This window comes from Cyprinodon tularosa, unplaced genomic scaffold (assembly GCF_016077235.1).
Source record: "Cyprinodon tularosa strain WSP-4 unplaced genomic scaffold, ASM1607723v1 ctg288, whole genome shotgun sequence".
Lineage (NCBI taxonomy): Eukaryota > Metazoa > Chordata > Actinopteri > Cyprinodontiformes > Cyprinodontidae > Cyprinodon > Cyprinodon tularosa.
In genome coordinates, this window is record NW_024038994.1 from 247,542 (window position 1) to 271,253 (window position 23,712).

General features: G+C 38.6%; 2 protein-coding genes across 3 annotated transcripts in view; both read right to left on the reverse strand.

Moving 5' to 3' along the window:
• Nucleotides 1-23,712, reverse strand: part of doc2b (double C2-like domains, beta) — a 291,024-nt gene that overhangs the window by 62,774 nt on the left and 204,538 nt on the right. For both annotated transcript variants that reach the window (XM_038290765.1, XM_038290764.1), the window contains 2 exons: nt 15,431-15,540; nt 7,272-7,398 (listed from right to left, as the gene is read on the reverse strand). In XM_038290765.1, the coding sequence (XP_038146693.1) occupies nt 7,272-7,398; nt 15,431-15,540 (237 nt within the window). The remainder of the gene's footprint in view (nt 1-7,271; nt 7,399-15,430; nt 15,541-23,712) is intronic.
• On the reverse strand, nt 20,076-20,962 carry LOC119787125. Its single transcript, XM_038290766.1, has 2 exons — nt 20,652-20,962; nt 20,076-20,474 (listed from the first exon to the last, which is right to left on the reverse strand). Exons 1-2 carry the CDS (start codon nt 20,920-20,922, stop codon nt 20,119-20,121), a joined length of 627 nt encoding a protein of 208 aa, XP_038146694.1. The 5' UTR covers nt 20,923-20,962; the 3' UTR covers nt 20,076-20,118.

The window sequence follows — 23,712 nt, forward strand, 5'->3', positions numbered from 1 at the left end:
TTGAACTGTGACTGAACACTCTTCTGAAACTGCCCACACAGTTGATAATTTAAAGGACATCAAAGCTGTGTAATTCTGGATCATCTTTGTATCTGAAGCATTTCAAATTAAAACATCTGCAACAGACCCAAAGCTTATTTAATTAACCTGTTTGCCAACACTAATTAAAAACAAACAAGACAATGCTGACCTCAGATCTAAATGATGTAAATGGTAAATTTATTTTTGAACAGTGATGTGATGGTGGTGAACTCTTCCATTGGTCAAAGAAAGAACGTTTAGACTTTAATCTTTAAAAAATATGATACTCTGTTTTAAAAGCTTCCTGTAATTAACAAGAAACCCCAAAAAATTAATAAATCCAGAAAGTGAGCTTCCATGTTTGAAGTTTATACATGGAAGGATGTTCAGCGAATTTTATTGGTCTAAAATACAGTTTAAATGTGACGTCACTAGGTTAATGCAACATCCTTTGGATTCATTAGCTCTCACAGGCATTTACTAAGAAGAAGAGAAAAAAACATTTATTGTTATTTTTTATGCCATTTTGTTTCAATACTAAGTGCTAATGGTAGCTTAGCAATTCAATTCAATTCAATTCAGTTTATTTATATAGTGCCAAATTCACAACACATGTCATCTCAAGGCACTTTACAGTTCAACCAGATCATACAGTCAAATTGATACAAAGTTTTCTATCTAAGGAAAACCAGTTGATTGCATTGACTCATTGACTCAAATACAATCCCCCACACTAAGCATGCTTGTAGCGACAGTGGAGAGGAAAAACTCCCTTTTAACAGGAAGAAACCTCCAGCAGAACCAGGCTCAGTGTGAGCGGCCATCTGCCGAGGCCGACTGGGGTTCAAGGAGACAGAAGCAGAGATACAAAAAGCAGCTGTAAAAGGCGGCCCCGTCCAGGAAACACACAGCCAGGCAGACGAGCTCCAAGGCAGCTCCCATGCCAGAGGACGAAGAGAGCACATCCACTCAGTCACGGTCAGAGAAACAGGACCACACTGGAAAACAGGCCGATCTCCAACATCATCATAATGTAGCACAAGTTCCGAGGACCAACAAAGCACTAACTTCAATTACTCCCAGCTCTACCATCCTTAAAACATTTCTTCCTCTGACCTGGGCTCTTTTAAGGTGAATATTTGTCTCAATATCTGTGGTGGAATCTCTTTATTTATAACAAAATACCCACCCTGAGTCACAAGTATCTGTAATTTATAGGGATGCACGATATTGGGATTTTGGCCGATATCCGATATGCCGATATTTTAAAACGCATGTAGCCGATAACCGATATCGATACCGATGTTAAAGCTGGACAAAAATAAGTAGTCATTGAAAATAGCAGTTTTGTTATCCATTTCTGACACTTTGAAAAATAATATACTCAAATATATTTTCATATGCTGATATCAAATTGATTTTTAAAAACGCGGTATCGATCTATTTTACTTTCAAAATCTCGTGAAATTTCATCTTTCTGTTACAAACTCTCCTGATATTTTGCAAATTCTTGTGAGATTTTGTTAGTAAAATAGATCGATACCGCGTCAATATATCAACATATAAAAATATGGCAACATTTTGTGAATTTTCGGGGGATTTCGTAGCATAACGATGACATACAGCAATATTTCATTAGTAAAAGAGATTGATATGGTGTTTTTAAATGGCAATATATCAGCATATGAAGATATTGGGATATTTTAATGGATCAATATTTTTTCCCTCGTCTTTAGAAGTTTTTAAGTCTGTAAAAAAGTTTTTGAGGAAGAAGAAGTATTTTTTACTTTTTTTTTTTAGACTTTAGAAACTCAGAAGCTGATCAAATATCGGGTTAAATATCGGTGGGGTGGCCGATGTCCGATATTCAGTTTTAAGGCCGATACCGATAGGGGGCCGATTATATCGTGCATCCCTAGTAATTTAACATAACAGTTGTGGAAATTCAGAGAAGAAACATCGAAAACATGATTTAAACATGGATTCTTACCTCTAACCCCTTTCCTACCCGTCTTTATCTCTTTGTTTAAGAAAGTGAAAGAACAATGCAAATACGGTAAAACCCAGAAAAAAGACTCAGCTGTTGTTATGGTTTCCAACGACCCCAGACATGCATGAAGTAGACTGCTCTAGCATAGTTTGCAATGATGTTCATGTCCACCCATCCATCCATTATCCCAAGCGGGGTGGCGAGGGGTGCTGGTGCCAACCTCCAGCTGTCTACGGAGGCACCAGGGCAACAAAGAGACAAGCAGGACAAACAACCAGTCACGACACACACTTACATCTGGAGAAGCCAATTAACCTAGCAGTCATGTTTTTGGACCATGGGAGGAAGTTGGAGTACCTGGAGAGAACCCACGCATGCTCAGGGAGAACATTCAAGAACCTTCTTGCTGCAAGGCAGAGGTGCTACCCGCTGCTCACTGTGCAGCCCAGTGTTCATGTCTTCTCCACAAATTTAATTTTTCTCAGCAGTTTGTTTTTTCAATACTCGTCTTTCTTTCAAAAATTCATCTTTAATGTTTCTGGAGATATGAACAGAGCCGAGCATCACTTCTACTAAAACATCTGCGTTATTGTGGACCGACCCATTATTTGTCAGTAGAGTCAATTCTGAGCAAACAATAAAAGCACTTAGCTTCAACATCAATACTAAGTGCATTGAGCAACAGAGTCTCATTTACTTGCAGTTTCAACATTGCTCATAACAAACACAGGCCACTTTATGATTTATAGCTTTCATTCCCTAAGGAATGGTTTCAGCAAGGTCTGAGAAAACTTGCTTTGAAGACTTTGGTCCTTGTGATTGGTGCACAGAGCAAGGGTCGGCAACCCGTTTTTTCAAAAATGTATAAAAACAGATTTTTTGAAATTGTTTTAATTAGATGTGCAGGATGTCAAACAAACATTCATTATGTTTTCCAATGCTGTAAAACTCTGTATAATGAATAAATTTAAACAACATATGTAAACATTTCTTTCAACGAAAATTTGCATCATAGACATTGAGATCAGGGGTCATATCCTGCGACACACGTTTCAACGCGGTGCGATGCCAGGAAAAGAGCAGCGGGTGGGTGTCGGATCATGGATCAAAGAGGGAAAAAAAGGAAGATACCTGAAGAGAACAGAGGATTCAAAGAAGAATGGAGCGAATCGTTTGCTTTCAATGCGGAAGGATTGCCTGCATGTTTTTTTTTTTGTAATGAGAGGTTGTCAAAAAAAATAAAAAGAGTAATTTGGAAATTTTTTCTAGGGAAGGCTAAATATGCAGCCGACCACCAGGTTGGGAGTGAAAGAAAAAGTGTGATTGCAGAACTTCTGGATAAATTAGAGGAGCGCAAAGATAGATTTAAGAAGTAGATTGTCATGATCTGGCCTGTTTGCTCCCCCTTAATTAGTCATTCCTTTCACCTGTCCTTTTCCCTCCCTGCCTCAATTATAATTTATTCCTCTCACCTGTTTCCTCTTGGTTATATTCAGTTCAGCCTGAGCATTCAGGGCCAGATCATTTCTTGTCTTTCTGTTAGCCTGTATGTTAGTTTTGTTCCTTGGTTCATGTCCTGGATCCTAGTAGCCAGTGGAAAGAGGGTTTTAGTGTTTGTCTCGTCTCCTGATCGTCCACTGTTCCTCCCCCACGGAGTCCTCTGGGTTTTCGGCTCTATATGCGGGGAGGTTCAGTTTTTATCCAGTAAGCCTGGCTCCAGGGAGGAGACCAGTTTAAAGTCCTGCTTCAACTTCTGGTTCCACGTCCTGTCTCGGCTACCCTCTTCCACTGAGCCTGCTCATCTGCACCTGATCCTGTCTGCTCCTGTGCGTGACCACCTGGTCATGCTTCTGATCCCAGTCAGACTCTGAACCCTCCTGGGAGCCTGTGGATGCCTGGAAGTCTGGACCCTGCCACCTGTTTCTGTTCCTGTCTGTTCTGGATCCCTGACCAGGATCGGCTTCCAGCATGTCCTCTGGAACTGCAGCACTTGGGGACATTCTAGGACTGGACTGTTAAACCAGGTAAGTGACTAACTCAGATAATCTTCTGTCAGATGATCGTGGTCACTTACACGAGTTTCTCCCACTACAGAGTGTCAGAGATTGGGCGGTGACCCGCCCCCCGCCTGCAGTGTCCGCGAGCCACAGCTCCGCTTTAGTTTTTGTTAATTTAATAAACCTTTTTGAACTTTCCTACTGACTGTCTCCTTGAATACTGGGTCCATCTGTCCTCGGTTCCTGACATTGATTGCATCTTCAAAATCCACTACTGCTGCTATTTTCGTTGCAAGCATAGAAAACCGTTCATAGATTCAACAGGTAGCACTCTGATGAAAATATCACTAAGGAACGATGGAACTGACATCCATCAGAGCAGAGCTCTGATGGATGTCAGTTCTTGCTTGGTTCCTCATGACTCAATCAGCTCCTCCCAGCAGAAACACGTCCAACATAGAAAGATTCCTTTATCCTTTTTCTATCATTTCATCAATGCAATAAAATCTAAATCTCGCGATGAAGGGCGGTGAAGCAGCGTGCGGTGAGAATGTTCACTGCTCCTCCCTCACCTCATGCTACTATCTGACATTTGCTCCAGAATAAACTTTTAATCATGAACGATTATTATATATTTAAGCCCACATAGTCCTTTTTTATAGTTGGCTAATACGCCTGAAGCCCAGAGGCTTATAGAGGACTTATACATTTTGCAGCTCCAGACAGATTTGTTTTTTGTTTTTTGGTCCAATATGGCTCTTTGAGCAGTTTGGGTTGCAGGACCCTGTCATAGAGCAACACACTGTATCAGTGCGTGTCTTAAGAAAGTCATGTGACCGATACAGGAGTTGTTTCTACCTGACTGACTCACTAAACTAGGTTTAAAAACGTAGCTGTCAACATGATGCGTCTGCTAAAAAAAATGTCTCTTCTTTTGCGGTTTATGATTAAAATTATACAGAATTTTGGAGCAGCCTAAGAGGAATAGGAACATTTCAGCAGTTGCGTTTTTATTTTAATTTTCTGACTGTGTCATCTTTTCCCTCTTATCACTCAACTTATCTGAATTAAAGTTAATTTCAAATTGCCTCTTTGTTTATTTACTGTTTTTTCTGTACTTAATGTTTTAAAATTATGATCTAAAATCTCAGTCCACAAGCATCCTCATTAAAATTTTCCCCTTGATATATTTTTACAGTATTTATAGGCTGCATCTAAAAATATCAAAGATATTTTTGATTTAAATATATATATGAAATAATACAATATAACCTACAATAGTTTAAATTCTATCACTGTACTATGTCATCAAATCAATTCAGTTTAGTCTGTCCGATTAGCTACCTGTAGTGTCTTTAAATGTCCAGCAGGTGTCAGTATTCTGTGAGACAGTATCAGCCCAGTATCAATACAGTTTGGTAATGAGTTGAAATGCTTCAATATGCCTCATTAAGCATCACTGTTTGGTTCATATTGACATGAGAGCATCAAAAGGCTGCTGCAGGTCTGTGTGCTGCATGACTGGTGATGCTCTGAGTGGATTGAGATCTGATAAACATAGAAAACCCTGTAAAGAACAGTAAGCTCATCATTAAATTCAAGAAATCACACCAAGATTATTTTAACTTTGAGATTTGCATTATTTAACAACAATTTATCTATTAAACAGATTTATTTCTCTACACAGTTATTTCTGACCGAGGAGTTTTTTCAGTGGAGGCTGGGTATACTAGTAACAACATGACCAAACTACACCAGGAACATCTGCAGTGTTGAATTACAGTAGCAGCCATTCAAAATGGCGCTTCCCAGTCAAACACCAGCTGAATGGCCGCACACTTCCCTCCAACTCCCAGCAAAATCCTCTCCAACTTCCAGCCACTGGAGTGACCCCCTTGTGCATATTTTTTTTTACTCTGACTCCACCCTTTCACTGAATTACAGGGTCTGACCAGGAGATGGCGCTCCTCTTTAGATCTTAATGTCCACAAATCATGACAGAAATAATGTTTTAGTACAAAGATTGACGTTCAAGGACCCACCAAGGACCCATCAAGGACCAGCCAAGGACCCATCAAGGACCAGTCAAGGACCAGCCAAGGACCATTCAAGGACCCACCAAGGACCCATCAAGAACCAGTCAAGGACCAGCCAAGGACCTGTCAAGGACTGGCCAAGGACCCATCAAGGACCGGTCAAGGACCAGCCAAGGACCGTTCAAGGACCCACCAAGGACCCATCAAGGACCAGCCAAGGACCCATCAAGGACCAGTCAAGGACCAGCCAAGGACCATTCAAGGACCCACCAAGGACCCATCAAGGACCAGTCAAGGACTGGCCAAGGACCCATCAAGGAGCAGCCAAGGACCGGTCAAGGACCAGCCAAGGACTGTTCAAGGACCCACCAAGGACCCATCAAGGACCAGCCAAGGACCCATCAAGGACCAGTCAAGGACCGGTCAAGGACTGGCCAAGGACCCATCAAGGACCAGCCAAAGAGCGGTCAAGGACCAGCCAAGAACCCGCCAAGGACCGGTCAAGGACCAACCAAGGACCCATCAAGGACCAGCCAAGGACCCATCAAGGACCAGCCAAGGACCAGCCAAGAACCAGCCAAGGACCCGCCAATGACCCATCAAGGACCAGCCAAGGACCCATCAAGGAACAACCAAGGACTGGTCAAGTACCAGTCAAGGAACAGTCAAGAACCAGCCAAGGACCAGCCGAGGACTCATGAAGGACCAGCCAAGGAACCATCAAGGAACAACCAAGGACTGGCCAAGGACCAGTCAAGGACCAGCCAAGGACCAACCAAGCACCGGCCAAGAACCAGTCAAGGACCAGCCAAGGAACCATCAAGGACCAACCAAAGACTGGCCAAGGACCAGTCAAGGACCCATCAAGGACCAACCAAGGACCAGCCAAGGACCAGCCAAGAACCAGGCAAGAACCAGCCAAGGACCAGCCAAGGACCAGCCAAGGACCAGTCAGGACCAGCCAAGGACCAGTCAGGACCAGCCAAGGACCAGCCAAGAACCAACCAAGGACCAGTCAAGGACCGGCCAAGGACCAGCCAAGGACCAGTCAGGACCAGCCAAGGACCAGCCAAGAACCAACCAAGGACCAGTCAAGGACCGGCCAAGGACCAGCCAAGGACCGGCCAAGGACCAGCCAAGGACCAGCCAAGGACCAGCCAAGGATCAGCCAAGGACCCATCAAGGAAAGTGGGGAAATTTTAAATGGCTATTACTTTATAGACTTACTGGTAATTGTTTTTCCAGGCAGTTGTTGAAGTTTTTGACTTGGTTGGGCTTCAGCTTCTTGAGGGGAATCCGCGTTTCCCCAATAAACTCATTGTGGCGAAACTTGTCCTCATCACACACTGAGATCCTGGAGAGACAAAGAAGGAGTAAAACATGAGTGCTGTAAATCTCCAATGTGTGCTCTGTAGCTTAGATCAAATTTAAAGACCTTAGAACTGTGTTATTTTTTCCCCTGGACATCGTTATCAGTTTGGGGATTTGGTTGAAAACAAAACCTTCAAACTGAAATATAGTCGTGCTGCTTTGAGGAAGCCAAGGAGGGCTTTGTCAGACCCAATCAGGATGGCAGGAAATGATGGGATAATTATATGTTCGGAAGCATTAAGCTGTGCACAGATTGAAAGACTTGGGGATGCTTATAAAGGAGAGGAGACTTTTTGATGAGAAATCATTTAATTTGGATGGCAGGCATCATAATTATGTAAAAAAAACATTTAAGATCGAACAAATAACTCATTTTCAACAGATCTTTCTTTGCTCTTCTCTTTCATGGTGCAGCTTAAATTAAATCGCACAGCGGGACACTGAGCCTGTTTGCAAATATGAATTTTTGAGACACAAATACAACAAACATCTTCATCGTAAGACATCATCCTTAGAGAAATCTAAAAGTAGTGATCTGTAAGATTTACTATAATTGACCCTGGGTGACGATCAGCAAGTCAAACACTGAACAATTTCCTTTTATTCCTATTATTTTCTGTCTATAAACACATCACCCAGCAGCATGACATTTGCTGCACAATTCAGAGTTAGATAAAAATCAGGAAATAGAGAAAGAAGCTGTGATGCAAGAATCAGAACAATCTTTATACTCGGGGAGTTTATATCATTTGTAAAAACCTTAATCATAGCGATGATATATTTTATTCAGAGGGCTTTCAAAACACCCAGGGACACTATGCAACTAATGTAATAAAATTTATGTCTTTTTTTATGGAATTCTTTTTTAACAGCCAAACTTTTAAACCAACAGAAAAGGTGCTTGCAGAAAATCACCAGGTCCTTTTTTTTATTTATTTATTTTTTTTCCAAAATAAGTGAGAGGTTGACCGGTTTGACAAGTGGACCTTATCTCTTGTGCAGTAGAACTGAAATTGCATCAAAATACATTGAAGAACTGGGTTATACCTTTTCAAAATTTTTCATAATGCAGTTAAATGTGCAAGATGCAACCCTTTGATCATTTATCTCTATTAATAAGGGGAATCTACATGTATAGAAAATCTAAACCAAAAGGATATGGTTATGGGATGTTTTATTTGGGAGGCATAAATGAAACTATCCTGAGCTATCTCTATAGTTCTGCTGCTATAGGCTTAGACTGCTGGAGGACATAGGGACCCCTTTTTCATCATTCTGCTTCATTCTATCTCTATTCTCCCACTCTGCAGAATCTGTTTGTTCAATCTCTAACGTTCTGCTCTCTCTGCTTTTTCTCATAGTAGCTTCATCTGGTCTGTTCCTGTTTGGCTGTGACTCCATCCTGGAGAGAAATATCAGCTGTGCTGCTGCCATCAACACCTTTGTTTCTAGATGTTGGAGCTTGGCCTGTTTTCCAGTGTAGTCCTGTTTCTCTGACTGTGACTAACTGGATGTGCTCTCTTCATCCTCTGACCACAGGGATCAGTGCTAGGACCAATTCTCTTTACTTTATACATGCTCCCAATTGGTAGAATTATTAGACAGCATGGGATTAATTTCCACTGTTATGCTGATGATACCCAGCTATATCTGTCTATAAATCCAGATGAAGCTAACCCATTACATAGATTACAGGCATGTCTTGAAGACATAAAAACCTGGATGACTCTTAACTTTCTGCTTCTGAATGCAGACAAAACAGAAGTTATAGTCTTTGGACCAGAGTCTCTGAAAAAGAAGCTGATTAGTCAGTCACTTCATTTGGATGGGATTAAACTGATTTCAGATAATAAAGTAAAAAATCTTGGTGTTATTTTTGATCAGGACCTGTCATTTAAATCCCATATCAAAGAGGTTTCTAGAATTTCCTTCTTTCATCTGAGGAACATTGCAAAAATTAGAAATCTCCTGTCCAGGGGTGATGCTGAGAAACTAGTCCATGCATTTGTTACTTCAAGGCTGGACTATTGTAATTCTTTACTATCAGGAAGTCCACAAACTGTAGTTAAAAGCCTTCAGCTGATCTAAAATGCTGCAGCCAGAGTTCTAATGAAAATTAAAAAGAGAGATCATATCTCGCCTATCCTGGCTTCTCTTCATTGGCTTCCTGTTAAATCCAGAATAGAATTTAAAATCCTCCTTCTCACATATAAAGCCTTAAATAGCCAAGCTCCATCTGATATCAGAGATCTGATTGTTCCTTATGTTCCTAACAGAGCACTTCGCTCTCAATCTGCAGGTTTACTAGTGGTTCCTAGAATTTGTAAAAGTAGAATTGGAGGCAGATCTTTTAGTTATCAGGCTCCTCTCCTGTGGAACCAACTACCAGTTTTAGTCCGTGAGGCAGACACCCTGTCTACTTTTAAGGCTAGGCTTAAAACTTTCCTTTTTGATAAAGCTTCTAGTTAGAGTGGCTCAGGTTATCCTGATCTATCTCTATAGTTATGCTGCTATAGGCTTAGACTTTTGGAGGACATAGGGACCCCCATTTCATCATTCTGCTTCATTCTCTCTCTGTTCTCCTATTCTGCAGAATCTGTTAGTTCAATCTCTAACCTTCTGCTCTCTCTGCTTTTCCTCAGAGTAGCTTTGCCTCGTCTGTTCCTGTTTGGCTGTGACGTCATCCTGGAAAGAAACATCAGCTGTGCTGCTTCTATCAACACCCTTGTTTATAGATGTTGGAGATCGGCCTGTTTTCCAGTGTGGTCCTGTTTCTCTGACTGTGACTAACTGGATGTGCTCTCTTCATCCTCTGACATGGGAGCTGGCTCGGAGCTCGTCTGCCTGGCTGTGTGTTTCCTGGACGGGGCCGCCTGTGGAGCTGGTTGACAGTTGCCTTTTGTATCTATGCTTCTTTTTCTATGTCTGCTTCTGTCTCCTTGAACCCCAGTGGGCCTCAGCAGATGGCCGCTCACACTGAGCCTGGTTCTGCTGGAGGTTTCTTCCTGTTAAAAGGGAGTTTTTCCTCTCCACTATCGTTACAAGCATGCTTAGTGTGAGGGATTGCTGAATAGTCAATGAGATGGGATGTGCAACATGCAATAAAATGTTCCAAAAATATCTCCAAGTTCACCAGAAACTTTACAATAAAAAAAAGCGCTATGCTATATTAAAAATGCAGCATGACCACATTTTTCTGGATGGAAATGAAATTGTACTTCTAGGGATGCATGATATATAGATTTTGGCATCGGAATCGGCTGTTATTCTTTATTTTGTTTTACATTCATGTTAAATATGTATATATATGTGTGTATATATATATATATATATATATATATATATATATATATATATATATATATATATATATATATATATATATATATATTAGGGATGGAACGGTTTATGAAAACCGTCAGAACCGTTCGGTTCGACTGTCTCGGTTCGGTTCGCGTGTGTTGCGTTAGGTTCATGCGCTGCTCCTTTTTCTCATAGGCGAAGCGTTTACACTCCAGAGCAGAAGGTGGCGGTACTGCGACCAAAGCCAACCACCAGTAGTAAACAAGAAGAAGAAGAAGCGAAGCAGCGTAGCCGGGTGTAGCAGGAAAAAATCAGTTGTTGTGGAGAATTGTGTGGGTATGGCGAGTGGGAAAGAACAGGAGTTGGAAGACGCGCCAGCAGCACTTTATAGGTCTGCTGTATGGGACCACTTTGCATTTAGAGTGACCTACGATGACGGCAGGAAGAAAGTTGTGGATAAAAGTGCAACAGTGTGCAAGCATTGTGCAACACATTTTGTTTATGCTAACAGCAACATGACCAACATGTCATGCTAACCCCGAAATCCCACATACTCTGTCAGCGCTTTTTATGGGATTTCAGGGTACACTGGAAAAAGGATCTAAAAATAAGTAGAAATGTCTTAAATTAAGTGTATTTACGCTTAATTTGAGTAGGTAAATGAGATAGTTTGCCAATGGAATGAGTATTTTTGCTCTTAAAATAAGAAAATTAGATAAAATGCACCTGAAATAAGACAATGCAATTGTGTTTTCTTATTGTAAGTGTAAATTGTCTTGTTCCTTGGCAAAATCTTTCTTTTACCTACTGAATCCAAGAACAAATGCACTTGTTTTAAGAAACAAAAAAGTATCTAAATTTCGATTTTTTTTCCAGTGTAACAATCAACATATACCGAACCGAAAACCATGACCATGAAACCATGAACCGAACCATGGATTTTGTGAACCGTTCCACCCCTAATATATATATATATATATATATGGCATATTTCTAACTATCTATAAATATGTGTTTGAGGTCATTTTTCGAAAATATAAAAATCGAATGAAAGCGCTCGGGTGGAGTAACTGTAGCTCCATCAGCCCCCACCCTTAGAGTGCCCCCACCAACTTTCATTACAAAGTTACATCCTTGCTGATTCCCTATTTGTTTTAAATGAATCCTTAGTGAATTTTCACAAATAAAACTAAAATAAAAAGGAGGGAGAAGAAGCTAAACCTTATGAAAGATTTGGAGAGCTCCAAAAATGTGAGATAACTATTGATGAAGTTTACCTTAATGCCCCTTTCCCACTGGCTGAAAAACCTGCTTAAACCAGGTTAACACACTATTTTCAGTGGGAAAGAGGCTTAGGAGTCAATCAGAAGGTCTGGTTGCTTCTATGATTCTACAACATTCAGGAAGAATTCAACAGAAGTAAAAGAAGAATCTGTAAAAATAGTGATCTTTTGGTTTCACATTTTAGACTAGGGATCTATATGCCTCTTCAGCATTTGATGAAAGTCATAATGGAAACCAATAATCAGAGCTCTCAAAAGACCTACAGCATGTCTCCAATAAATGCGGAGAGCAGTCCCCGTGCGAGCGCTCTCTGCCCTGATATGACACGACTCACGCTCGGGCTGGTGTAGATGAATACTGTTTGTTTCAAGTGCTTTTCTCTGCATAATAAGCATCCATATGAAGAAAAAACAAACATGCTGCCTCTGAGCGCCCAACAGCATAATGTAACAAGACTGCAGGTTGCATAGGATGTTGTGCAATCAGACATTCCATATCAATAATAGTGCTGATAGCAGCGTGAAAGGGCCGTGCTGAAATCATGTTTCAATTTACAGAAATAAATGAGTTGTGTTATTTGGGAACGGGGAGTGCAGTCCCCTGAAATGGTTCATCAGATCATGTCACTGCATGCTGATGCTTCTGATCTCTTTTGTAATTCAGCGTGGCAACAATTTAGTCCAATCTGATACTCTGCAACACAAAATAAGTAACATACACTAATGTGTTTGCAGGGTGTTGATAAGAGCGGCAGTCGATCACTGGGGGTCAGAAAACGATACCAGATGCTGAAATACATCAGGTAGCCTCAGACGAAACAAACGGAGAAACATCTTCTGCTTTAGTGAGAAAAAATCGAAATCTAGATAAGTCATTTTTTTCTTAAATTCACTGCATTTGAATTGAGGATGTAAAATATCGGGTGCTTTTTGTAAAGTTAAGCGGTCAAAAATGAGGAGTGATATTAATGGTTATTTTGCGTGTTTTAAGAGAAAAATACGGTTTTCCATTTTTTTCTCTCTGTGTCATTCATTCATTTATTCATTCATTATAAAAATCTTACTTTGTTATATAAATATTTAGTTTGGAGCTAAATGTTTATTTAAAAACTAAATATTTATTTAAAAAGCTAAATATTTATCTAACAAACTACATATTTGCAAACTAAATATTAAGTTTGGAGCAAAATATTTATTTAATAAACTAAATATTTATAAAGAAAAACTAAATATTTATCTAACAAACTACATATTTGCAAACTAAATATTAAGTTTGGAGCTAAATATTTATTTAATAAACTAAATATTTATAAAGAAAAACGAAATATTTATTTAACAAACTACATATTTGCAAACTAAATATTAAGTTTGGAGCTAAATATTTATTTAATAAACTAAATATTTATTTAACAAACTAAATATTTATTTTAAAACTAAATATTTATTTAACAAACTAAATATTTATTTAACAAACTACATATTTATTTAATAAACAAAATATTTATTTAAAAACTAAATATTTATTTAATAAAATAATATTTATTTAAAAATTAAATATTTATTTAATAAACTAAATATTTATTTAAAAACTAAATATTTATTTAAAAAACTAAATATTTATTTAACAAACTACATATTTGCAAACTAAATATTAAGTTTGGAGCTAAATATTTATTTAATAAACTAAATATTTATAAAGAAAAACGAAATATTTATTTAACAAACTACATATTTGCAAACTAAATATAAAATTTGGAGCTAAATATTTATTTAATAAAGTAAATATTTATTTAATAAAGTAAATATTTATAAAGAAAAACGAAATATTTATTTAACAAACTACATATTTGCAAACTAAATATAAAATTTGGAGCTAAATATTTATTTAATAAAGTAAATATTTATTTAATAAACTAAATATTTATTTAACAAACTAAATATTTATTTAAAAAACTAAATACTTATTTAACAAACTACATATTTAGTTCCAAACTAGACATTTATTTAATAAAGTAAGATTTTTATAAATGAATTAACGACACAGCGAAAAAATTACTTGGGGAAAAAAATAATTTCTCTTAAAACACACTAAATAACCATGAATATTGCTCCTAATGTTTTACTGCTTAACTTTATAAATGTCGCCCCAAACAAAATAGACATTTTGCTAATAGAACAAGAGAATTTACTCTCTTTCCAGTAAGAAAACACAACTGCATTGTTTTATTTCAGGTGCATAATAACTAATTATCTTATTTTAAGAGTAAAAATACTCACTCCATTGGCAAATAATCTTATTTACCTGCTCAAATTAAGGATAAATGAACTTAATTTAAGACATTTTTTTTTATTTTTCCAGTGCATCTTGCTCTTAAAGGCTAAAATAAGTGTTGAATAATTAATAAAGCGGCGTTTATGCATGAAGGGAATCACTGGCAATGTTCTGATAGTTCGCTGAGCTAACACTTAAACCAGCACCAACACTCCTCCTCTGTACTCTGTCCATCTCAAACAAAGAGTGTGCATATGGTTGCATAACCTACCTCCACCACTTTATTATACACTGTTAACACGTTGGTATAAAGAAGGAAGCCGGTGGAGGTGAAGTAACACTTGAATTACATGAATGTGTCATCATTTTCAGAGGGACTTTAAAGTTTTTGGCAACATGTCTTTCCGTATGTATAGTTTACTGACTGGAAGGAGAATAAAAAGTGTTTTATCCTCCCACCTTTGCATGAGATCAAATATATTCTGCTTGTTCTGTTTAGGAGTTTTAACACATGGTGGATAAACAAGAAGGTTGTCCAATTATGAACGAAGAGTTGAATGCCTTAAAATATGTTTTTTCATCCTTGAAAGCAGGAAGAAAAACTGTTTAACACAAAAATAAAACCACAAAAAAAGAGAACATTTAATAAAGAAAGGAGCATGTTATTCTCTGTTTTCTTTAGGTCACTTTTTAAAAATTCTAATGTCCTTTGTTCTTTTTGATTTCTTCTTAGAGTTTCTGCATTTATCCTTTTTTTATTATGTGCCTTTCCATTTCCATTACTCCCGAGTTCCTGTGATTTTCTTTAATTGGCCCATTTTGCCTCACTTCCTTCTGTCAGGGTCTAATCTGATTCTTTCCTTTCAGTCTTTTTTCTTTGTTCTAACATCTTCCTTGTTAATTTAATTCCTATAATTACTTTAGTTTTCATCCTTCCTTACCTCCATTTCTACTCATTTCTCATCTCTAATTCTTGTCTTCTTTCCTTATAATTCACATTAGCACCACTACCTTTATATGTTGCATAACTTATCCTAATATTACTTAGCTCCTGTCTATAATGTTTCTTTGAGTCATGCTGTTTTATTTCCCTTTTTTTCCCCACATTATTTTCCTTGTCTTTTCTTCATACTCTTTGGTCTTACTGCTGAGAGTACCTGAGAGTTTTGCGGACCATATCCTCGTCGGTGATGCCGTAGTACGTCAGCGTCTCGCTCCAGACGGGGTTGAGTGTGTTGTGCAGAGTCTTGGTTCTGAGTTTATTGGCCTGAAACACAAATCACATCCTTTACTTAATATCTACGTTTAAAAAAAACGATTCCCTTTGCAGTTAAGCAGTGAAATGGAGCCATTTTTTGTTTACTTCTAGAAGAAGTTTCAAGGGGACCTTAAATCATAGCTTACTGGTGTATACGTACAATAACTTGAAAAACTATCATACCCATGTTCAGAGTTAATAGCATATATATATATATATATATATATATATATATATATATATATATATATATATATATATATATATATATATATATATATATATATATATATATATATCAGTGCTGTCAAACTATTAAAAATTTTAATGGCGATTAATCGCATAATATGAACAGTTAACTCAAGATTAATCGCAAATTAATCGCATATTTTATCTTTTTATTTTATTAAAAAAAAAACATGCTTATACAAAAAGTTTTTTTTTTATTATCATTATTTTTCAAGCACATTATTTTTCAAGCACAACTAGAATAAAAATATCCTGGTTTAAATTCCGGCCAATAATTATTCAAAAATTGTAAAAAATTACAAAACTACAGAACAGTAAACAGTACTTCAAAGTACTCCTTAAACTTAAGTTTTTTCTCAAACATAGGACAAAAATAAAGATGTACTGTTAATAAAGTGCACATTCCGTTATGAAATTCAGACTTAATTCAAATAAAATGAAGTTACTCACAAAATAATAAATAAATCAAACGAATATACAATAACTGGGCTTTGCAGATATTTCACCAACACAGGATTTAACATGTAGAACATTTTCAAGATGCTTTAATATTCCTTCGGCACAGGAAGTGCAGCAGCAGCGCAGTCCACATGACTGAATTTATTTATTTGTCTTGTCGGCACTAAGCCAGTGAGACGCTCGTTTCTTCTGGACAACATGGACATAGGACTCGGGTTTTGTCAAGACAGCCTTCTGGGATAACTTTAAAATGAAACTTATGATTCAGGATACCTTGTCTGCTGGCCATTTTTGCTCATTCAAAGCACGGGTCTGTTGTCTGCTATGCTGCGGTCTCTCCCAAAACTTAGCGTTCCTGAAGCTACGGAAAGCGCCGAGGGTAAAACAAACAGTACAGCGAGCGATGCGGAAAAATAAAGAACAAAAGCGAACGGTGCGTTTGTTTTGATGCACGATTAACGTGTGTTTTAAAAAATGTCGGCGTTATAGTCTAAAGCAGTTAACGCGTTAATAACGCTTTAAAACTGACAGCCCTAATATATATAGATATATATATATATATATATCTATATATAGCAGAAAACTTGTGAGAGAGGTTACATGCAGAGATTATGGGAGTTAAAGCAGCTCCAACAAACATCATCGACACTGACAAAGAAACAACTACTAATTCAGTGTTCTAACATCCGCAAACGGCAGCTCCTATCACAGCTAGAAATTGATGAGGTACAACTGACATGCTGCGGCAAGGGGGAGTCAGGACAACAGGTCAGCAGGGAGATATCATCATCCCAGCACACAGAGATTGGGCCCCCAGCCCCAACAACAACAAGCCCACTAAACGTAAGGACGGCTGGCCTACGACTGCAGATCATAACCAAACTGGATCCCCTAGCACAACGACCAATACTGCCAAGGCTAAGTGACAGAGTACCCTCTGAAAGTCTTCTAGAAGATGTAAATAGAATACAGCACATAACAGCAGGGTGTAAAATGCAGGCAGGAAGTGCATACATGGAACGCCACAACCAGGTAGCTGTCATAGTGTACAGAAACATCTGCTATGAGTATGGGCTGGAAGTCCCAAGGTCAAAATGGAAGACACCTCCTAAGGTAGTTGAGAATGACCGAGCTAAGATCCTATGGGACTTCAAGATCCAGACTGACAAACAGGTGACTGCTAACCAACCAGACATCGTGTTGATCGACAAACAGCACAAGAAGGCAGTAGTGATAGATGTGGCAATCCCAAGCGACAGCAACATCAAGAAGAAAGAACACGAGAAGCTTGAGAAATACCAAGGGCTGAAAGAGGAGCTAGAAAATATGTGGAAAGTGAGAGCAGCAGTGGTGCCAGTGGTAATTGGGGCACTGGGGGCAGTGACCCCCAAACTGGGAGAGTGGCTACAGCAGATTCCAGGTAAAACATCAGAGGTCTCTGTCCAGAAGAGCGCAGTCCTAGGAACAGCTAAGATACTGCGCAGAACCCTCAAACTCCCAGGCCTCTGGTAGAGGACCCCAGCTTGAGGATGACACATATGTGGCATAAGGTGTTTGCAGAGACAATTTGGTGCTAATGGACAGTTTATTGAAAAGACAATTTACAGTGTACGCCCAATTATATTTTTTATTTTTGACTCAATGTTATGTATGCGTGTGACTGTGAAAACATCCGATCAGCAGGGGGCGCTGCGTCTCCCAGGTATCCGCTGCTGGCGCGTGCAGTTGTGGAGCGAGTAAAACGTCAGACAGCGTGATCAAAGATGAGACATAGCAAAAGTGAACTGATGTTGCTGTTCATGTTTTCACAGGTAAGAGAAAATGTAAAATTCATAAGATACAGATGTGTAAAGATGACACATGATGTGGGCGAACACTGGATAACGTATTGCCGTGCGACTTTAGGTTGGTCTCAACAGGTTGAGCGAGGTGCTAACATTAGCACGCGGCTAATAGCTTAGTGTATAACCGCAGCTAACCGACAGTTGCTCAGCTCGCGGTGGCGTGATGTTAGCATACGGTGGGTCAGTTCATGGGCTCAGTACTAGACTGTTACTAGTCTTATCGTTTTTTTTATGATTGTTTATGGTTAGAAATAATATGCAAAAATAACAAGTTAACCCATTACAGCACTGAGATGTGTATATATGAAAATAAAGGGAATTAATATTGTGGTTAAAAATGATAAAGATGGAGGTTAAAAAGAGTTAATTTACTGATGTTTGGTGAATACGACCACAGTTTAATGTGTCAGGACTGGTATGTTTTACATGATTTGCTATAGTCAAAGTATCCGCTGCTGGCGCGTGCAGTTGTGGAGCGAGTAAGACGTCAGACAGCGTGATCAGAGATGAGACATAGCAAAAGTGAACTGATGTTGTTGTTCATGTTTTCACAGGAAAAATCAATAAAAATTAAATATGCTGCACAGTGAAGACCCCTTCTTCTTCCACGTGTAACACATACCACCCCACGAGGGGTGAGAAAAACAGTTGTTTTTTTTCATATATATATATATACCAACCCAACCCCGGATAAGCAGAAGATGATGGATGGATGGAATGTGTCATGAAATGGTGTTTGTTGAGGAGGACCCAAATGCAGAGACGAGTTGGCAGAGGTGAATTTAAGTGGTTTAATAAGGTTCTCAGGCACTGAGGCAGGAATCAAAAAATCCAACAAAATAACTAACGAACCAGAACCAAGGTGACATCAGGGGGAAACCAAAATCTAGGAACCAGGGAGAGGCGAGGAAGGCAGACAGACGATGACGAGAGGTTAGACGAGAGGTTAGACGAGGATCCAGCAAACAGGAACTGAAGAGGAAGGGCTTTTAAAGGGGACAGAGACAGGGAGAGGGCTAATGAGGCAGAGATGGCAAAAGTACTCACTTTCCGTACTTGAGTAAAAGTACAGATACTTGTGTTAAAAAATACTCTGGTAAAAGTGGAAGTACTGATTAAACTTCTTTACTCAAGTAAAAGTAACAAAGTACAGGCTTATAAATTTACTTAAAGTATAAAAGTAAAAGTAGAAACCACTTTTTTCATGCCGTTGCCTACATTTTAAATGGATGTCTGTCAATAGGACTAAAACATATTTTTATATATATATATATATATATATATATGACTGACAGAGACTGGGACTCCAGGTTAATAAGATTCTGACTCATTAGCAAGATATAAATTCAATTGTGATTTTGTGAGAATTCACAGACCCAGTTTCTCTTTTTTTATCTTGTCATTAACATTTGGAATCTGCATGTATGTGTGCATGCTCAAACATGGCAACAAAACAAGAAAAAATAGGATAATATATGACTTACTTAACAGTTATTAACGAAGTTCGCCATACTTTTAGAGTTGCAACTAACAGATGGCAGCAGCGTATACGAAATGAACTGACAGCTAGTAAAGCTTTGAACATAGAGTGCTAATAAAGGGTAATGTCCATTTTTACAATTTAAGTGCTATAAAAGTTGTAGAAATTACAAATTCAATGTGTGTTGTATAACTTTTTTTTATTAATATGAAAAATAGATAATAGCCAAAGAAGCTGGCCAACCACCTTAATCAAACTAAACAAAAACTATATTACATTGGTGAAAAGTCTGGAACAAAAAAGGCTTTTCATTGAAAGCAGGAGCTCAAAGTTAAAGAAAAATCTGAGCGAGAGACCGCAAGTGATCAAATGTACAGTATAGCTCAAGGTCTGTGTGTGCTTGATGTTGGGTGAACATCCAAGTCCCAAAACATGTGGAAAAACTTCTAAGGCAACATAACAAACATAATCTTTTTTTAGCATCTGTGTTAGTGTGTGTGTGTGTGGGTATCAGTGTAAATGTGTGTTTGCATGATACAGAGAAAGAATACCAAACTACCAGAAATCTCTGTTTAGCTTCAAAAGAAGCTGGTTTTCAAAGTTCATGGCATCAACACGGGCCCTTTTTGGTGTAAAAATCAGGCCTGCAGTGCTGAACAGTCTCTCGCAGGCAGCAGAGGCAGGTAGTGCCGTGTTAAGCCTCAATGACAGGTGGCATACTGCTGGGAAAGACTTCAGTACATCCATTGTATCACCTGGGCACCCCAGGTACATTTCCAGCTGTTTGGTATTTTCTTGGGAACTAGAGTGCTTGAGTGCTGAAAAAAAGTCCTCCTCCTCCGAGGAATGGGACGTATCACCTTCATTCACCACAACTTGTTCCTTCAGGTGACTTTTGATGTAGTCAAGGCCTATGAAACACAAAATCAAATTGGATGTCAACACTCTAAGACGGTTTATAACATTATTTTGAACAAAAAATATAATGATTACATAAATATTGTCATTTTGTTTGCACTAAGTTAGGGATACTTCAAATGCTGGACTTTGAACTATTATAAGTGTAAAGTAAGCATTGCAAGACATACCCAGTTTTAGGATACATTCATCACTTGTCCAGCAGGTCTTGAATTTGGGGACAAGAATGGCAGCGGCAATTAGCTCTGGATCTGTAAGCATCTGTCCAAAACGTTTTTTAAGGCCTGCTAGAAGTGCTTCAATCAAAGGCCGACAGGACTTGGAGGAAATGCAGAGGTGCTGGAGCTTCTCCTGGAGTAGTGTTATTGTAGGTACCAACCATCCCATCTGTACATTGGCCTCTCCCTGGAGAACATCAAGCGCCTTTGCAATTGGGCTCATAGTCTTGGTATACTCTGCCAAAAAAGCAAGCTCAACAGGAGTGAGCCTGACAATAAAAACAAAAACAATTAATTATTAATATAGAATTTCATTCATAGTGGGAATCAAAGTATTCATTAGGAAATTTTAAACCCATCCTTAACTGCAAGACATTAACTAAATATGAAGCTACCTCATATTGCAGTCAATATATCTATAAATAAAATGGCAAGTACATACATGGGTATCTTTAGCGCGCTGCAGACAGGTGTGATTGCTCCTCCTCCTTGTTCCTTTAGGATTCTCACAATCCTCTCCACGGCAAAGAAAAGGGAGTTCCACCGTGTCTCATTTGGCCTCAGGAGCTGAAGTTTGCAGTTATCTTATATGATTTCAGCAGCTGTGGTGGATCTTGAGCTTTTGCTCCACAGACTTGAACATTTGGAGAATGCTGAACGAGACAGACGCTTGTACACTGGATTTTCATTTGCTTTCAAGGCATCAGCAGTGGAGATCAGGTTGAGAAGGTGGCATGCACAACGTTGGTGCTTTGGCAGCTGGTATTCCAAGCCATTATCTTAATCCAATATTGTCCCGGCTTCAACAAACTCGACACCTGTGATATCTCCCCCTTCTTCTTCATCACTCTCTCCTCCCATACTTTCCCTTGCACCCTGAAGTGCAGTATCTGGATTGTTATTTTCATCCAGCTCACCATAGACTCTAAAGGCCTTTATGAAATTTGAACCATTGTCAGTTGTTGTGCAAACAATCTTGTCTCGGATGTTGTACTCCACATGTATATCGTTGAGAGCACTAGCAAGGGCAGAAAAAGTATGCGACCCTTTTAGCTGCTTGCAGGCTAGGGCAGCACAGCGCCTCTGCAGAGTTGCACTATCTATCCAATGCGCAGTGACACCTATAAAACCCCGTCGGTGTGTGGTCCAGCAATCTGTGGTGGTTGCAATAACCTCAACTTTCTTCAAAGCCAATTTCAGATTATTTTTCATTTCTTGTGTTGCTTTCTCCACTTTGTTTTTAAGAGTGCCACGAGACATAATTGTTAGATTGGGCTGGAGGAGAAGCAGAAGGTCTCTGAATCCCTGCTGCTCAACTACACTTAGTGGGTGTAGCCCTTGAATGACGAAGTCAATGATTCCCTTTTCCACACTGACCTGTGACACTCTCTTGGCTTCCCATAACTTTGGTTGTTTGGGTGATGGGCCTGCATTCATGGTTGACTTTCTTTTCTGAACAGCTGAAGTGAGCTTTCTGTATCTCTCCATATGATTGACATGCATTCTCTGTGAGTGAAAATACAAACACACAAAACAAATTGTTCAGTGATATAGCCAAGACTGTCTGATGTAACTTACTATGCAATTTGAAACATTAGGCACCATGGCTTAAAACCAATATCTTGGCATGATTAAAACTAACAAAATATCACAGTATACATAGCCCATAATTATTTCTTAACATGTCAATACACTGTAAATGTAGCCTCTACCTCTGAATGGGTAAAGCACTGGTATAGCAACTGTATGACAGCTATTACTGCTTTTTTCTTTTGTTTGAACCTGCAAATTATTTATGACTAGTAAAGTCTAACTTTGGACTGATGTCATCTTTGATTCTAGTGACTGGCTGACTGATCTGGGGAGTGCAAGCAGAGGTCATAGAATACAAATGTAACATTTCTTAACTGTCTTAACTTGTGTTTCCCACATCCCTTAACCAGCTCACACACAGTTTGAAAGAAACGTATGGGGCCAAAATTGTTGCTTTATTATTTATAAATGTGTGTGGAGAGTTGTATATCTGTATCTCGATTTGTGCGTGTGCAGGGGGATTTGAAAATGTGTAAATGAAACTGTAAATGTGTGAGGAGATTTGTGTGTCTGTACAACAATCTGCAAAGGTGCAAAACTGTCTACTTGTGTGTGTGTAATCTGGTTTGCAAATGTGTAAAAAATCCACAAATCTGTATTCAGATCTACAAATATGTACTGAGATTTACAAATCTGTATTCAGATTTACAAATCTGTACTAAGATTTGCAAATGTGTAGAACAATCTGTAAACACACACAGAGACACTGTGTCCGAAGTATTTTCGCTTCAACACCCAGAAATACAGACACATCATTGGTTACAAGTCCAGCAGTTTCTCGGTTGGCTCTCTTTACACACGTGATTTTTGCTACACTTCTGCCGTGTGAGATGCACAAATGTGTAAAAGGATTTGTATCTGTAAAATCTGTAATACAGATTTGTGGATTTTTTACACATTTACAAATCTCAGTACATATTTGTAGATCTTAATACAGATTTGTGGATTTTTTACACATTTGCAAACCAGATTACACACACACAAGTAGACAGTTTTGCACATTTTCAGATTGTTGTACAGACACACAAATCTCCTCACACATTTAGTTTCATTTACACATTTTCAAATCCCCCTACACACGCACAAATCGAGATACAGATATACAACTCTCCACACACATTTGTAAATAATAAAGCAACAATTTTGGCCCCATAGAAAAGTAAAGTCTTGAATTAAAAACATGAGTAATTTAATGTCTGGGATGTTTGAGACATTAACGTCAAAAAACATCAGCCAAAAATAAAGTTGATTTAAGACAAGACCGAGTAACGTTAACTTAAGTGGTCTCCAAAAAAAGACAGCTACACGACAGGAGAATAACAGCCATAATCGAAAAACAAGTAAGCTTTCCTTCTTTTCCTCACCTCTTGCTACAGCTAGCCACAAACAAACAGGGTGGTTTGTAAAAGTGATGAGGCTT

What these genes read in the sequence shown, in the direction of transcription:
- LOC119787125 (XM_038290766.1), bottom strand. Translation starts at nt 20,922, where the DNA reads ATGAGCCCAATTGCAAAGGCGCTTGATGTTCTCCAGGGAGAGGCCAAT. An exon ending in TGAATGTATCCTAAAACTGG is followed by an intron (nt 20,475 to 20,651) that starts GTATGTCTTGCA and finishes TGTGTTTCATAG; the next exon opens with GCCTTGACTACATCAAAAGT.